Source organism: Brachyhypopomus gauderio, chromosome 5 (genome assembly GCF_052324685.1).
Source record: "Brachyhypopomus gauderio isolate BG-103 chromosome 5, BGAUD_0.2, whole genome shotgun sequence".
Lineage (NCBI taxonomy): Eukaryota > Metazoa > Chordata > Actinopteri > Gymnotiformes > Hypopomidae > Brachyhypopomus > Brachyhypopomus gauderio.
The window spans coordinates 32,733,659-32,751,216 of NC_135215.1; the positions used below are offsets into that span (position 1 = coordinate 32,733,659).

At 44.9% G+C, this 17,558-nt stretch overlaps 2 protein-coding genes across 2 annotated transcripts; one reads left to right on the forward strand and one right to left on the reverse strand.

Moving 5' to 3' along the window:
- Nucleotides 1-6: 6 nt before the first annotated feature.
- LOC143515174 (galectin-2-like) lies at nt 7-4,335 on the reverse strand. Its single transcript, XM_077007229.1, has 4 exons — nt 4,137-4,335; nt 1,346-1,425; nt 570-744; nt 7-382 (listed from the first exon to the last, which is right to left on the reverse strand). The coding sequence occupies exons 1-4, from the start codon at nt 4,179-4,181 to the stop codon at nt 236-238; spliced, it is 447 nt and encodes a 148-aa protein (XP_076863344.1). The 5' UTR covers nt 4,182-4,335; the 3' UTR covers nt 7-235.
- On the forward strand, nt 2,905-15,104 carry adam10b (ADAM metallopeptidase domain 10b). Its single transcript, XM_077007223.1, has 16 exons — nt 2,905-3,076; nt 5,959-6,109; nt 7,299-7,417; nt 7,601-7,759; nt 7,849-7,949; nt 8,591-8,749; nt 8,892-8,984; nt 9,066-9,249; nt 9,446-9,609; nt 12,045-12,228; nt 12,662-12,812; nt 13,079-13,262; nt 13,588-13,696; nt 13,842-14,062; nt 14,328-14,454; nt 14,771-15,104. The coding sequence occupies exons 1-16, from the start codon at nt 3,025-3,027 to the stop codon at nt 14,953-14,955; spliced, it is 2,343 nt and encodes a 780-aa protein (XP_076863338.1). The 5' UTR covers nt 2,905-3,024; the 3' UTR covers nt 14,956-15,104.
- The last annotated feature ends 2,454 nt before the right edge of the window (nt 15,105-17,558 follow it).

A 17,558-nucleotide genomic window follows, 5' to 3' on the forward strand; every position in this document is an offset into this window, starting at 1 on the left:
ATTTTTGTCATCTTTAAATGAGGCATACAATTTTAGAAACACAAACTCAAACACATTACACTATACATTTAGGTAAGATTTATTCCATAACTATCCGGGCGCACAACAGTTATTTCATGTTTGTCCAGCAGATGGGGCTGCCGACCTTGAGAGAAAGATGGAGACCGACTATGATAAAACTATTACCAGATGTTTTGATCGTTTCGTTATTGCAGAAGCTAAAATAGTATTTTCCTTAGTATATCTTGAAAGAGGTGAGGCTGATGTCGCCCTTCACACGAATATAATTGATGACGTCCAGTCCCTGTCGATTGGGGAACTCAACCGTCTGGTCATCAGGGAGCTGCACCTCAAACCATTTTTCTGTATGTTTCACCACAACCTGTGGAGGCAACAGTAGGATTTACACCCAGTTCCAGGTCCCAGATTTGGAACCAATATCCAGTAGACTATGCTGGATTCAGACAGTGTAACTTAGTTACAGTTATTATAACTGTATAAAATATCATATCCCTGCAGTAAACTTGTGAAAGGGAATCAATATTTTGTTTAGAAATGTGGTTTCATGCCTTAAAGTTGGCGCCTGGCTTGAAAGCACAGTGGCTGTCTCGTTGCTCCTGCTCCCAGATACCATCACACAGAGAGTTACACACCAACACTGGAGCATTGGCATCATCGTCATCAAAACGGGGGTTGAAGTGAAGGGCCAGGTCACTAGAACTGGATCCAAGATCAATCTGGAATCTTCAGATGGAAGAGAATGTTGGGTCAAATGACAAGTAGACAACCCCAAAAACTCAGACATTACATCAATAGGTGAATTAAAGAGAACTAGTTAGGATGGATGGTTAATTTGAGCTAGAGACTTGGTATATTATGATAATTAATATTGAGTTTCTTCCTGAAACATCAAATGAAAAAAGTTTCTTATGGCACTAGTAATTGTTACCCTGATCATTTGTATCAGTTACAATTTTCATTGTTTAGTGATGAGAAGCTTAAAATTACTGGATCGTTCCCATGATCAAAACAATGAACTGTGTTGTGACAACTTGCCATTTTCCTTTACTTAGCTTTATAAAACTGAAATTATTTTGAAGCTCAGTGCATAGGTCATGTGTATTGAGTTCAAAACCTTAGTCCCAGATTTGACAATATCTGATAGTTAATTTAGGAGATAGAACATTGGAATTGGTTCATCGTGTCTCTATGGTTCCTCTTGTCCACATTAAGAGTGGCCAATGAATTCCACAAAATGTTTACATTAATAGTCAGAACTAATATAATTCAGAGTTGTAAATTGGGTTATGGGTCAGATTTGATCAACTATTTAGCCTTAGCATACCTTTTAGCACCAACATGAACTTTCCCTTTGATTTTCAGCTGATCCCCAGGCTTGATCAGAACATTTTTTAGTTCAGCCTCCTGAAAATAATGTAATGAGAACATTATGAGAATACATTTTACATATATAATTCAAATAGTTATATACCCGTAACACATGGGACAGATCATCACCTAACACAACTAATCAATTAAAACACACAAGACGAAAGGATAACTGCATATTTTAGTAGCTGCTACCATTTCTTGGTTTTATGCAGGAGGTCTGTGCAAATGAGAAGAATCACATCCACTACAAACATTGCTTTAAATAGTAAATCCTTGGGCCATGTGATGTCAGAACTGAGAACATGTTAACAATGAATAGATACCAGCTGATTTAATCATTCTACTTCCATCACTACACACTACAGTACACACTAGTTTAAAAATAATCAATCTTAGTGAATGATTCCTAGGACAAGACAACAGCTCTCTTTTAAAATGAACACACTACGGTGGTAAATCTCACTTAGATGTAGCTTTTAAAGTGAACACACCACAATGGTAAATTTCACTTAGAAGTGGCTTTCGAAATGGTTTTGGACCAAGCATAACGGCAGTCATTTGTTGCCCTGCTGTCGTGTTTGCCAATCTACATCTCACAGCAGGGATGACGCTCTACTGTAGCTGCCAGAAACTCAGTCTGTGAGCTGGTTCCTCCCATGTGGCCCCAGTCCTGCTTCAAGTTACACAGACTCCTATGAACTCAGAAACACTCAGCAGATGCCTACTGTGCTGTTTGCCAAAGTTGCAAATATGTGTGGCAGAGCACATCCATTGCATGTCCTAGTGAAAACATGATTGCATACTTTCTAGTACTATTTTAGACTTGTTGGTTTTAGCCAAGATGGGACATATACTTTTTTCTTATTTCAGTTCCAGTCTCCTCCCACTTAAGGAGTAGTTTATACATATTCATATCATAGCGTTGCCACCTTTGTCTGGCAAAAAAAAGGGACATTTAGTAAGATAATTTTTTTCCGGGACTGAATATTATAAAGATAGACAATCCTGGGAAAACAAGGACAGGTGGCAACCCTATATCTAACCAATGCACTCACTTACAACAGCATTATGTAGACCCTAGGAAACCACTATCAAACCCAGCAAGAAGATTTAGATTCAAAAGCGAAGCTGTGAGAGGTTATGAAGACAATACAACCAAGCTGAGGGGCTTTCTCTCTCTCTCTTTTTTTTGCCGGACCATTAATTCAGCATAGAAATGCAAACTTTTCTTCTCAACGTGCAAAATCATGCACAATCTTGAATAACAAATCTTAAAATATTATTAAGGCTCTCTTGAATGTGGCAGAGAATATAGTGAGTAATTGTAACATCAGGTGCTATTATGCACCATCGCATATGTCTAAAATAGTTAACAAGAACTGTTTTGGGGGCTTCATGAATGATTTCTCTTCGTTAACCAAGATTATAGATGAATAACATCTGCACATCGTGTTGTTGTAGATGATCTCTGGGCCACAGTGTGGTGTGTGTTGGGCTCCGGGTCTCCGCGTCCGGCGTCACGACGTTACGGGAGCGTCTATGAAGGAGAGCCGTAAACACAGGGCGTCTGCGCCTTAACTAGGACAATAAAGCCTTTCCTTTATCAATGCACTAGCAATCCACTTAACCGATATGGTCGTGATACAACTGCTTTTCTTTCTGTGCGCCTCGAAATGCACACAAGGTAAGCGTCAACAAACGTCCCGTTCGCAAACAAATCTTGTATATGTTTTTTTTGTGCCCGAGATCGAGCGGACAGGATGAGTAAAAAGCGCTAGCTTAGCCACCTAGCTAGCTAGCTCACTGGCTAGCAGGTAGGACTTTGCAAATGGAGAACTGATTCGAGCTCGTTGTGTGGCGACAACAAATGTGATTTTTTATTTATTTATTTCAGTTATAAAGAATAGAAGATAACACGAAAAAAAATCATAATCATCGTTCGGGGTTAATTTGACGCGAGGTAGTCGCCGGTTAGCTTACAAGCTAGCCACCGTTCTGTCTCTCGCTCGCCTCGCGAGCTCAGCTAGGCGCCTTAGCCGCATTAGCTAACAAGCTAACGGCTAACAAGACAGCTTCACCCAAAACGGGTAAACGGCAGTTATCTTATCAATGCGAGACAAAACCGAGTGACAAGATAGTTGTTGAATTTACAACAAGACGAATGTTCTTTTAACGTTTAAAGTGGCACGTAACGCAAACATACACGGCAGGCAGCGTTTGCGGGTGAGATTTGTGAGGTGTTGGACGAGGCGTCTCACGTTAGCCGGCCAGCTAACTCAGACATCGAGTAGGGAAAAACGTTGCGGTTTGGGAGAAAAACACAGTAAAATGTTAATAACACCTCATGTACACCACCCTGTTTCACTACTGCCAGGGTCGTGCGTTGATAATGTAGCCTGCGTTGTCTGTCCAGCTACTACAGCTGTCTTGTGTACTGCTAGGGTGGCTGTATTTTGCTTTTTTAGGGACCTTTATTTACTTTATTCCTCTCTATTTGAGATGAGCGGAAAGGTGAATAATTATGTTCTGCTAAATCCAGACTGTCACATTTCATTGTCTTTATGTCTTCTAGTGTGAGAGTGTAACTCAGTGTTGTTGAATTTGGAAATTATAAGTGAAAATGATTGAAACATTAGAAAGTGACTTGACAGTGACTTCATTTGGCGCACGGGAATTACATTTAATAAAGCAATGAATAATGTCTTCCTCCGTTCAACGCTAAGTTGCTGTAATAACTGACCCACCTTCAGGAACCAATTCTGCAGTGCCCTCTCTATCCTCCTGGTCATACACGTGATGTGTTCATGAAGCCTTATGGATGCTTCAGTGAGATCTCAGCCTTTTGTAGTGGGTCTGCTGACACATCTAGCTGCCTGTGTGTTTCTCCAGGTTTTGTTTAAGCAGAAGTGCACTGTTATTATCCACATTTGACCCATTGCAATATTTTACACGTTTATATTCATACAGTTCCTAATTATATTTTCATATTTCTGCTGTAATCCATCAATAGGTAGAAGACTCAATGTTCTGTCGGTGTGTTTAAATATTGTTGAATATGTTAAACACCTCATTCATTTTAAACACATAAATAAGGTATACAGTTGTATATGTTGGTAAACATTTGAGGCCAGTTTTTTTGGACGAGGATTTAACCTAGTCTGAAAAACTGAAATATATGTAGCATTCTGTAAAGTGTGTTGCTCACACCAGTATTGTGATGATGCGTAAGAAACAATCTATTGTGTGGTTCTGTAGTAATTAATTAGTATTTGAAAACATTCAAATACATGTGATGTGTAGCCCTGTCTTAGGCTTTAATTAAAAGCTCCTTAATTGCTTAAGGAGCAATTCAAGATTAGTGTTACTTTCTGACACTAATATGAGTGCATTTCCCAAGCAGAAATAGTATTACAACTTGTATAGTAGCCCAAGTGTAAGCACATGCTGTGAATTGCACACTAGTGAGAAATACACTAATACTGTGTTGTACACACAGTAATGACGCTCATAGCCTCATTCAGTCACAGTGTCCAGAATCACAACTTAACATTTAACACCAGTTGTCTTGTGCGTTCACTGAATGCAGATGAGCACTTGCACAACAGCTACAGCTTGGTGACTGGGTAAATGTGAAAGAAAAACCTGCTAGTTCACCATCTAGATACTAGTAATAATAATGCTAGTTTTATGAATATTAGTAGCCAAGTTCAGTTAGTTTCTGTCTTTGGTTATATTTTATGGTTTATTTAATGTTGTCCACCTTAACTCGCAAGTACCAATTTTTAGTTTGCTGCTGACATCTGATCTTTAAAGCCTGCAGAAGCGTCCACCATTAGCAGTACATTCATCCTTTAAACCTGCTGAAGTAATAGCTGCATCTGACCCCAAGGCTTGGTTGTGTACTATAACTACTAATTGACACGCCGACTCAGAATTTCAATAAACAAATTAAAATGGGAAAAGAAAAATAGCTTTGCCCTTCAGCTCAAATTATTGGTGTAGTATAGGTGGAATGAAAACATGACCTGTGGAAATACTGGCTGATATTATCCATGGTCCACTATATGATTTGGGCTTCAGCTGCACTCTTAATCGTCACGCATTGATTGCACTTTTGTGAGCCCTGCATGTGACATGGTTCAAGGTTGGGCTGCATCGTTTTGACCAAAATATTTACATTTGTTGGCTCATGTGAATGTCGTGATTCATCAAAACACCCACAGAACGCTCAACTTGAACACTGAGATGCTCACGGCGCACAATGAAACATTGTGTGATTTGTTAAAACTAGCTCATTTGCATATTGCAAACCTCTGTGATGCTGATATTACAAAGACCAGTGTTGTGCTATACATATACACACGTCACATTATCTGTTGAACTGGTAAAGAATAACCTCTACAATGAAAGGAGCCTGTAATACCGTAACGACGATACTGCTCTACTAAATACTTGAGAGGGAGTTTCCCTCACAGCTGATCCTCGTTAACTCGTCGTACGCTGATATTTAGAGTTCGTTTATATATGTTGAATGCTGACACTGTCCTATTATTGTCTTTTACACAGGTTACTATGGCAACCCATTGAATAAATATATCCGCCACTACGAAGGTCTGTCCTACGACACGGATCTGGTGCACAACAGCCATCAGAGAGTAAAGCGAGCAGTCTCCCATGACGACCGGTTCCTTCACCTCGACTTCCATGCTCATGGAAGGTCTGGACCCGTTATGTGTTCTACGTTAAAAAATATCAAACCGAATATAGATTATGCCGAGCCTTGGACAAGATTAAACTTGAGTTGTGATTTACCACCTTTGTCTTAGTTTAAAGTGAACCTTCATTAGGAGAAATTGGCCCTTTGAGCATAGCAGACACCCTGTGCTAGGCTTGGGTTTTGTTCCCAGATATTTGCTAGCAAAAAAAAAAGAAAAGATGTTATGCAAAGAAACAAATGGCGTCTCTCCCACTACAGACCTCTGAGACATGTGGAAAGGCACAGTAGCATTTTGGCTTAAGTGGGAGAATATTTCTCAAAACACTGATTTGGGAATTCAAGGACATGAAGAATTGTATAATCCTGAATTGTTCACCATGCATTTTAATGTCTTTGCAGGAAACAGTAGTTCATTATCTTTTCTAAGAACACTATTGCTGATTCAGACATTCCTCTAATGCCCGTATGAATCCTTAGCCCATGACACTCGTTTGAAGTTCCCAACACTCATATGCCACTGGTTTTTAAATTCATTAAAAAAAAAAGTAAAAAGCATATTCTTAAAAGAAAGAAATATAGTGCTGAGCCCCAATATTTCTCTAAAGCGCTTTCCTAATCATCATGGACCATCTGGGGGAAAAGTGCCTGGTAGATTGCTGTAGGTAGGTCTGCTCTCGGTAGCTGTGTGTGTGCGCGCTGCGGTTCACTGGCCAAGCAGAAGGATGGGAGAGCGTAGCACACACAGGCGCACGAACCAACCAGCTGTCTCTTCAAAACAACATTACGCTGGTGGACTTACACTACTTCAGCACTTTCTGATTTGAGATAATAGAAGCCAAGTGGCTGTAGTGAACTATGATCTGTCTACTACTGGGGCGGTTGGCTAATTCACGTCAGCTCTGTTGTGGGTGTTCTCATACACACACTAGCAGATGCATTATCTGCTCCCCAAGCGGATATTTCTTATTTAGCCTCTCAAGGCTCATTTATCTGATGGGGCAAATTATTGTAGGAGATAAAGCTCATCTGATTAAATTTGTTATATGCTCGGCAGAAGCAAAGCTTTGTATATCTGATGCTAATATGTCTGTCTTTGGTTTTCATTTTTTATACATATATATAAAATGATTTAAACGAAGTGTTGATGCTTAAGTTTTCTTTAATGTGTCTCTTGCGAATTTCAATACAGACATTTTAACCTGAGGATGAGGAGGGACACACAGCTGTTTGCCAAGGACTTTAAGCTTGATGTGTCCGGAGAAGAAATAGATTATGACACTTCACATATCTACACTGGGGAGCTCTATGGTGAGAAGATTGTCCTAAAAGTCGATTGTTTCAGTTGAATGTTGGTTTTGTAATTTCTGTGCTGGAGCAAACGCGGGTGCCTGAACCTGTTGGACTGCTAGCCTCTCAGTCCCAGCTAGGGTTCAAGGTTTGCTAGAATGGTTCGATTTCATCACAGGTGTGTTGATCACACCCTTCCTGCAGGTGAGCAGGGAAGCATGAGTCACGGCTCTGTTGTTGATGGGAAGTTTGAGGGCTTTATTAAGACGCACCGGGGCACTTTTTATGTGGAGCCATCCGAGAGATACTTGGAGGGCAAAAACGTGCCTTTCCACTCTGTCATCTACCACGAAGACGACATCCGTGAGTGCATCTGTTTGGTTTTATCCTTAAACTTTAGGTGAATCATTAATTATGTGTAATATGTAGTATGTACTGATCTCTCAATTCAGACTACCCTCATAAGTATGGGCCGGAGGGAGGCTGTGCAGACCGCACAGTGTTTGAGAGGATGAAGAAATATCAGTCTTCTGCTGTTGAGGAGCCAGTCAAGGTCAGTCATGTTTCAGTTCTTCACGCTGTAAGAGTCAATAGAGCCAGTGCACTTCTGAGCACATTTCCTCTACATTCTGGGGATTAGAACAGCACGTCCAGCTCAATTTTTGATTCAGGTTTACAACATTCACATACTGCAGTATTGAGGGAACTGGACAATAGGTCTGAGAACCTTCCTTTGCACGTCCTCTCCTGTCTACACTGTAAAGTCCAAGAACTAATACTGTAGTGGCTAGATTCTTTACTGTATTTGATATTCAAATACAATAAATGCCTCTTTGAACAATTGTTGTTGTCATTTCTCTTCCTTCCTTCCTCCCAATCACTGGCCAAGAGTAATGGTGTTTCCACTTCATAGATTTTGAATAACAATATCGTACATTGTATAATGTGAAAATTTGGTATTTCTGAAACATTATCTTTACATTTATCTTTGAAATGATTGTACTTATCAGAGGCATAAATGGGTACAGATTTCCATTGCCGTTCCCAAATCTTTGTGGAAACTATTAAATTAAACCTGGATTTCTGTGATTTTTACATTGTCATTACATGGTGTCTTATTTCAAAATGTTTTTATTCAAGGTGTTGTGTGGTTTTTGTTCTTATGTGTGAGTTTTCAATGTGTTTATTTTGCAGAAAGCAAACGTAGTGTCCGTGAAGGGCTCCTCAGACGACCCTGTGTTACAAAGGAGAAAGCGAATGACTCAGGTGGAGAAGAACACCTGTCAGCTTTTCATCCAGACAGACCACCTTTTTTACAAGTTCTACAAGACCAGAGAGGCTGTCATTGCTCAGGTGATAACACTGAAGTTCCAGTGTCTGGCCTCATAATGGTATTTGTCAGATTCATCTATTAGTTGTCGCTTGCTAATTGTACACCTAGTTGAACTTTCTCGATAAATATTTGCCCTGTGGTTAACGACCTTTATGTCCTTAGATCTCCAGCCATGTTAAGGCGATCGACGCAATCTACCAGGGTACCGATTTCCTGGGCATTCGCAACATTAGCTTCATGGTGAAGAGGATTAGGGTGAGTTCACTGCGGTCTTTGTCACCGTTCCTCAAAGTGGAGCCGTGCTGCGTTATGGACGACCCGTCTGTCTCTTCTCAGATCAACGAGACGAGTAATGAAAAGGACAAGTCCAACCCCTTCCGTTTTGCTAACATTGGGGTGGAGAAATTTCTGGAGCTGAACTCTGAGCAAAACCACGACGATTACTGCCTGGCCTACGTCTTCACCGACCGAGACTTCGACGATGGCGTGCTGGGCCTGGCCTGGGTGGGAGCTCCTTCAGGTACACGCCCGATTCTTTTTGAAAACCAATGTTTCGGTGATTAGTACTCTTGGTAAACTTGATTCTGGTCTTTAAACATCACTACCGAAACCTAAACGCTGTGCAGTTTGATATTCCGCCGAATTTGGCGCGGATTATCGGTCGGTGTTTTTGTGTCTGCTGAAGTGTTCTGAGGGTGGCTGTTGTGTGTTCTCAGGGAGCTCTGGTGGTATCTGTGAAAAGAGTAAGCTGTATTCTGATGGGAAGAGAAAGTCCTTGAACACTGGGATTATAACCGTACAGAACTACGCTTCCCATGTGCCCCCCAAAGTCTCACACATCACCTTCGCCCATGAAGTTGGACACAACTTTGGCTCTCCAGTAAGTTGAAAGTACATGGATTAAAGCAAACTGCAAAAGTCATTTTACTCCATCCATCCATCCATTATCTACCGCTTATCCGGGGCTGGGTCGCGGAGGTAGCAGTCTGAGCAGGGAAACCCAAACCTCCCTCTCCCCAGACACCTAAGCCAGCTCCTCGGGTGGAACACCGAGACGTTCCCAGGCCAGTCGAGAGACATAGTCTCGCCAACGTGTCCTGGGTCTTCCTCGGGGCCTCCTCCCCGGGGGACATGCCTGGAACACCTCCCTAGGAAGGCGTCCAGGGGGCATCCGAAACAGGTGCCCAAGCCACCTCAACTGACTCCTCTCGATGTGGAGGAGCAGTGGTTCTACTCCGAGCTCCTCCCGAGTGACCGCGCTTCTCACCCTATCTCTAAGGGTGCGCCCAGCCACTCTGCGGAGGAAACTCATTTCGGCCGCTTGTATCCGCGATCTCGTTCTTTCGGTCATTACCCAAAGCTCATGACCAAAGGTGAGAGTAGGAACGTAAATCGACCGGTAAATCGAGAGCTTCGCCTTTTGGCTCAGCTCCTTCTTCACCACAACGGACTGGTACAGCGACCGCATTACTGCGGAAGCTGCACCAATCCGTCTGTCGATCTCACGCTCCATTCTTCCCTCACTCGTGAACAAGATCCCGAGATACTTAAACTCCTCCACTTGAGGCAGGACTTCTCCACCCACCCGAAGGGAGCAAGCTACCCTTTTCCGGTCGAGAACCATGGCCTCGGACTTAGAGGTGCTGATTCTCATCCCAGCTGCTTCACACTCGGCTGCAAACCGCCCCAATGCATGCTGAAGGTCCTGGCCTGAAGATGCCAACAGAACAACATCATCTGCAAATAGCAGAGATGAAATCCTGTGGCCTCCAAACAGGACTCCCTCCGGCCCTTGGCTGCGCCTTGAGATCCTGTCCATAAAAATTATGAACAGGACCGGTGACAAGGGGCAGCCCTGATGGAGTCCAACATGCACCGGAAACAGGTCCGACTTACTGCCGGCAAAGCAGACCAAACTCCTGCTCCGATCATACAGCCCTTAGTAGAGGACCCCTGATTCCATACTCCTGGAGTACCCCCCACAGAATACCACGAGGAACATGATCGAATGCCTTCTCCAGATCCACAGGAAGGCTAAGAAGTGTGATACTCCGATAATTGGGGCACACTCTCCGGTCCCCTTTTTTAAAAAGTGGAACCACCACCCCAGTCTGCCACTCCAGAGGAACTGTCCCAGATTGCCATGCGATGTTGCAGAGGCGTGTCAACCAAGACAACCCCACAACATCCAGAGACTTAAGATACTCAGGACGAATCTCATCCACTCCCGCTGCCTTGCCACTGGGGAGTTTGCGAACCACCTCAGTGACTTCGGCTTGGGTAATGGACGGGTCCACCACTGAGTCGTCAGTCTCCGCTTCCTCCATGGAAGACATGACAGAGGGATTTAGGAGATCCTCAAAGTATTCCTTCCACCGTGCGACAATATCCTCAGTCGAGGTCAACAGCTCCCCACCCGCACTGTAAACAGTGTTGACAGAGTACTGCTTATCCCTTCCAAGGTGCCGGACGGTTCGCCAGAATTTCTTTGAGGCCGACCGATAGTCCTCCTCCATGTCCTCACCAAACTCTTCCCAGCTCCGAGTTTTTGCTTCTGCCACTGCCTGAGCCGCCGCACGCCTGGCCTGCCGATACCTATCAGCTGCCTCGGGAGTCCCAGTGGCCAACATGGCCCGATAGGACTCCTTCTTCAGCTTGACGGCATCCCGTACTTCCGGTGTCCACCATCTGGTACGGGGATTGCCGCCGCGACAGGCACCAGTGATCTTGCGTCCACAACTCAGTACAGCAGCTTCAACAATAGAGTCGGAGAACATGGTCCACTCAGACTCCATGTCCCCCGACTCCCTCGAAAGCTGGGAAAAGCTTTCCCGGAGGTGGCAGTTGTAGACCTCCCTGACAGAGTGCTCAGCCAGACGTTCCCAGCAGACCCTCACCATACGTTTGGGTCTTCCAGGTCTGTCCAGCCCCCTCCTCTGCCAGCGGATCCAACTTACCACCAGGTAGTGATCAGTTGACAGCTCAGCCCCTCTCTCTACCCGAGTGTCCAAAACATAGGGCCGGAGATCAGATGAAACGACAACAAAGTCGATCATCGACCTCCGACCTAAGGTGTCCTGGTGCCAGGTGCACTTGTGGACACCCCTATGCTCGAACATGGTGTTCGTTATGGACAAACCATGACTAGCACAGAGTAGCACATCATTTAACTCTGGTACCGTAATATACAGCAGCAGTGTAATATACTCCAGGACTTCTTTGATGTGAGAACTCTTAGATAGAATAGATGTAAGATGACTAGATCTTGCACGTAATGAGGTGCTGTCGTAACATTGGTCACTCCCCGTTTGACAGCATGACTCGGGCTCCGAGTGCACTCCCGGGGAGTCCAAGAGTCAGGACAAGAAGGAGAAGGGCAACTACATCATGTACGCCAGAGCCACGTCGGGGGACAAGCTCAACAACAACAAGTTCTCCGTCTGCAGCATTCGCAACATTAGCCAGGTGTTGGAGAAGAAGAGGGCCAACTGCTTTGTGGGTATGTTCCTCTCTCGGGCCTTTGGAAAACACAGCCTGTGCTTCATCCTTATCTGATGGTGTGAGGAGGGGCAGAAGATTGCATGTGGTTCTGAATGCAGCCCAAGCTCAGCATAGCCACAGTGTGACATCAAGATTGAATCAAAAGAAGTCGGCGGTTTACAATAAAAGGGGGTTTTGTGTGGCGTTCTCCGCCGCCTTGTGCAGTATGAATGGTGATGGCAGATTTTCTGCAGGGTGATTGATGCCACTGCAAAGCACAGGTTTGTGATGCATCGACAACTCCCTCAAGTGCTTAACAACCAGGCCTTATTTTGCTGCTTAAACACATTGCTCCACAAAGGACTGTCTTTGTGGAGGAACTGAATGCATCTATTCTTTTGTGTGTGTGTGTGCTTGTGCATGAATGTATGTGCACGCGTGTATCACCACAGAGTCCGGGCAGCCCATCTGTGGTAACGGCCTGGTGGAACCGGGAGAGGAGTGTGACTGTGGCTACAATGACCAGTGCAAAGACCAGTGCTGCTATGACGCTAACCAGCCAGACAACAAGAAATGCAAACTCAAGCCCAACAAAGTGTGCAGGTACAGTCCGAGCTACAGCGTTTGCTTGGCTCGCTTTATAGTGCCCCTGTACTGTTGTGATTTTTTTTTTTATCTAAGCGGTCTAGATCTTTTAGGATTAAATTTTTTGAATACACCCACATTAACGGAGTGTACAGAAACACAGGAGGGTTCATGGTGGGGCACGAGCGTGGTGTCGACTGTGCTGAGTGAGTCATGAGTGCCGTAATGTAACCCCCGGCCCTGCCCTTCCTTTTCTCCGCCCACCCCACCATCGTCATCCTCAGCCCCAGCCAGGGCCCCTGCTGCACGTCCGAGTGCACGTACAAGAGCCGCAACGAGAAGTGTCGGGAGGAGTCGGAGTGTGCCCACCCGGGCATGTGCAGCGGAGCCTCGGCCCAGTGCCCCACGTCCGAGCCCAAGGCCAACTTCACCGCCTGCAACGGAGAAACACAAGTGTGCCTCAACGGGGTGAGGCCCGTAATGACAGGACACGCTGCCTTCCTGGGAGTCGGCCCTGAAGGATGCTCTCCAAGGCGTGGATTAACGCAAGTCTTGGACTAAATTGTAGTGTTCGTGGTGACTTGGCAGTGAAAGTAATATTTTTAGCTAAGACTGATTTGGGTCTGGGAAATCAGCCCTTAATGCCATGAGTTTGAGGTGAAGATGTATAAAAATATCCTCTAAGGGAGTGCTCCTTTTGTCTTGGTCTCCTTTTGTGTCCTCCCTTTCTCTCTCTCGCTCTCTCCTCTCGCTCTCTCCTCTCGCTCGCTCTCTCTCTCTCTCTCTCTCTCAGGGTTGTTCGGGCTCTATCTGTGAGAAGTATGGCCTGGAGGTGTGCACCTGTGCTAGTGTGGACGGGAAGGACGAGACGGAGCTGTGCCACGTGTGCTGCATGGAGAAGAGTGAGTGTGTGCCCCCCCCCCCCCCCCAACACCGTCCGTGCGGCTGCTGTCGGCTCCTCCTTCCATCTGACGCATTTCTTATCCTTTCGTACCTCGCAGTAGTCGAGCTAATGGGACCTGCTGTGTGTCTTGTGCTGCCCCACAGTGAACCCGAGCACGTGCAGCAGCACGGGCTCCGAGCGCCTGGCCCGCTTCTTCAACAAGAAGGTGACCACACTGCAGGCGGGTTCTCCCTGCAACGACTTCAAGGGCTACTGTGACGTGTTCATGAAGTGCAGGCTGGTGGACGCCGACGGGCCCCTGGCCAGACTGAAGAAGGCCATCTTCAACCCAGAGCTTTACGAGAACATCGCCGAGTGGATAGTGGCAAGTGTCGTGACTTTGATCCCAAATGCCGTTCTTCTTTGTGTGATGTGCCCTTTTAAAAAAATGGACAGAACCGTTGGTGTTATGCACCGTGTCATCTGCCCCAAGCAAATAATTTTCTCTGCTAAAAGTTTTAATGTGCAAACTTTTTAATCTGAATAATGAATGCTGGCAGTGTGTGTGAGGGCAGCGTTAATGGGCTTTTCTGAGGTTTTTTAAATGTATATTCTGTGCCTTTTGCATTTATTCCTGTTTACGTCCGCAGGCTCACTGGTGGGCAGTGTTGCTGATGGGCATTGCTTTGATCATGCTCATGGCGGGCTTCATCAAGATCTGTAGTGTGCACACACCCAGCAGTAACCCCAAACTCCCCCCACCTAAACCTTTGCCAGGTAATTCAGCCCAAGCTCCTTTTAATCACCTTTTCACGACTGCCGTGCACACGTTCCGTCTCCCTCGGTGCAACGTGCTCCCGGTCGATCACTTGCGGTCGGCGTTTAATTAAACGCTCACCGTGTTGAAAGTGGTGTAAATACCTCCAGCTGATTTGGGCAAGTGTGGATACATCTCTATCCATATGCGTGTCTTCCTCTTGTCCATTTAAATTGAATATGTTAAGATATGTATGGCTGATCCTGGATCAGCACTCCTGCTCTTCCTAGTCCGGCCTGTCCGTGTAAGCTGTGCTTTGCCCTCGCTCTTCCTCAGGCACTCTGAAGAGGAGGCGGGCTCAGCACGCCAATCAACAGCAGCAGCAGCACCAGCACCACCACGCCCAGAACCAGCACCCCCACGGCCACGCCCATCAGAACCAGCGGCAGCGGCAGGCCCAGCCCCCGCGCCACCACCGCCAGCCTCGAGAGAACTACCAGATGGGCCAGATGAGGCGCTGAGACCCCGCCCTCTCCGCTCGTCCCCACCTCCACACCCCCCCGAGATGCCCCCGGGGACCCAACACTACCACCACCCTCCCAGTGCCTGCCTACAGTGGGATAACGGTCACTTCAGTTTTCACTACTACACAGCCAGAACTCTAGTTTCAGCCCTACCGGAAAACGCACGTTGTTTTCCAGTTGTAAAGAACTCTGGAGTTCTTTACTGTTTGCCATTCTAGAAATCCAGTGTGTTTTGTTCTGGATTTGTACCTTCTGGCTGAAGAATGAGGCTTTACTCCAAAGAATACAACTGGATCAGTACATGGACCCATCGCTACACTCCCTGTATTACAGTAAAGCAGCCCATTTTTAACAGCTGTACATTACAGCCACAAACTACAACAGTATGCTACCATAAGAGCAAGTCCTTTTTAAAGCAGCTTTTTGTCAGTAGTCGTACACCAAACAGGAACCGTTTACAATAATATGTCCAGCTCTCTGTAGAGGAAACCTGGACCGGTCCATTATGCTTCCAGTTCACTCTACCATCTTTATACTGAGCCACTCCAGTGCAGCGAAGGACATCTCTGCTGCGTTCCGCAGGACCGAGTCCAAACTGCGTGGACATCTTGGGTTGTTCTCCCACCTCCGAAGAGGAATGCAGAATAAAAAAAACACAAAACCTTTGCCAATCACCCTTGGGAAAAAAACAGACAACAAAAAAGAGACTTTTAAGTCTTTGAAATTTAGTTTTTTCATTCCCTACCTGTGCCTTGGTTTAAGGGGCCAGGCATACATACAGCCTCAGCTGTAATTTCTGTAGGGGTTTTTCCTTTTTGTTTGTTTTAAGCAGTTAACATTGATGAGAATTGTTTTAAGATCAACAGCATCTATGTAATCAGTGCCAGGAGGTGGGAAGACTATCTGGATATTTGCGGCACAATTCAAATCAACGTTTTCTTTCTCAGTTGAGCCGGCTGTCCTCACCAAGCAGCTGCTGCCCGCCGCACCGCTGTACAGAGCCGCACCGCTATAGAGAACAAAAAATTGTATTATATGTGAGAACAAAAAAAAGTATTTCTTCTATCATTATGAAAAGAAATAAGTTGTAGTTTTGATCAACATTCTCAGGACTTGGACACAAACGAAGGGACCGTGCACATGAGCAAAGACACAGGGACGAGTCAGGGAGAGTAGGAACCAATTAAGGCAGCGTCTCCGTCCAGCCGGTGGTCTTGGGGTGGAGTTGTGTGTTCATGTTGGTGAGGTGCACATAGCCAGCACAAAACCCAGTTATCCTCAGATATCCAACATTTTCATACCTTTTTTTTTTTTCTGTTGGTGGTTCAACACGTCATCTGCTGCAGCAGTCTAGAACAGTCACCGACGTATTGCAAACATTCAGACAGTATATCTATTAAACCTGCATGCACATTAGTCCATCTAAGATAAATGTGTACATCTTAACATATATGAATGAGATTGATTTCAAGTTTACATGTAAGGTCCATACCATTTTCATTCCTTTTGCAAGATTTTGTGTACTTAGCTGTTACTTTTTTTTGCTTATGCCTGCTGTTTTAAAATTAGAACAAGGTCCTTAAGGTCCTGTAGATTGTGTCAGACACATCGACAACTACAAGGGGTCTATGACGAGTTCAACACTACTCTAAATATCTGCCATGTCTGTTTCCTCTGATGTGAAAATGTTCTGTGAAGTGACACAGTACTTGATCGAGCTGTTAACTGTTTTCCCCATTATGTAACATCTGCAAATTAAGCCACAAAGGTCAAAAGCGTTTTGGAACCACCTTCACCTTGAGCATTTCATTTATTTAGTCTGGTCAAATGTGCTAAAGTCTTAACTAAGCAGGCATGGCGGGGGAGGGGGGTTGTTAAAAAAACAAAAAAAAAATGTTTTAGTAGTTTGCGCAAATGCCTCATGTAAATGGGTCGTTTGTGCTATACTTTGTACTACAGGTTGTACAGATCAATCAAGGGCCTTTTAAGTGAGTCAGTCAATCATTTTGTTTAGACTATTTGAGTAGACTTATCAAATTGGAGTTTACAGTGGCCTTAATCATTCAAGCAAGTGGAGTGATTAGGCTGTATAATGCTATGTTGTTGGAGAGTTGAGGTTAGGTTATATTGTCTCCTAGACGAGTTGTTCCTTTAGTCACAGCCCCATAAAATGCCTGGTACTGTACCACTACGTTTACATCAATCCAGCCACTGCCATCTCCATGAAGGCTCACCATGTTTCTGAAGCCATGCTGTACAGTGGGAGATCGGGTGGACAGGAGTTGTGGGCATTCCAGTGAGGGAGCAGGGATGGCACCGTTTGACCTCAGGGCCGTCATTTCTCACTTTCACATCGAGAAGAGTCTCATCTCAACCAAACAAGTCTCCAATTCCGTTGGAAATGAGTATTCAAATACGGTCATTTCCAAATTACCTAGCTTCCATTATTAAGGGTTTCGTAGGTATACAGAGATCCAGTCGTGCATATGACTCAGTTGAACTTTTATTTTGTTTTCAAATGCATTAGAAACAACATGAAGTGACTGGACTCATTTTTCAAGAGCCACTGATGGGAGACCCTGGTCTCAAAGGTCATGGAG

Excerpts from the sequence above, each read along its gene's own strand:
- adam10b (XM_077007223.1), top strand. The coding sequence starts at position 3,025 with ATGGTCGTGATACAACTGCTTTTCTTTCTGTGCGCCTCGAAATGCACA. Across the intron at positions 12,813-13,078 it reads AAGCCCAACAAAGTGTGCAG|CCCCAGCCAGGGCCCCTGCT; the intron begins GTACAGTCCGAG and ends CGTCATCCTCAG. Across the intron at positions 13,263-13,587 it reads CACAAGTGTGCCTCAACGGG|GGTTGTTCGGGCTCTATCTG; the intron begins GTGAGGCCCGTA and ends TCTCTCTCTCAG.
- LOC143515174 (XM_077007229.1), bottom strand. The coding sequence starts at position 4,181 with ATGACCAGGAGGATAGAGAGGGCACTGCAGAATTGGTTCCTGAAG. Across the intron at positions 1,426-4,136 it reads TGCAGAATTGGTTCCTGAAG|GAGGCTGAACTAAAAAATGT; the intron begins GTGGGTCAGTTA and ends CATTATTTTCAG. Across the intron at positions 745-1,345 it reads GTTCATGTTGGTGCTAAAAG|ATTCCAGATTGATCTTGGAT; the intron begins GTATGCTAAGGC and ends TTCCATCTGAAG.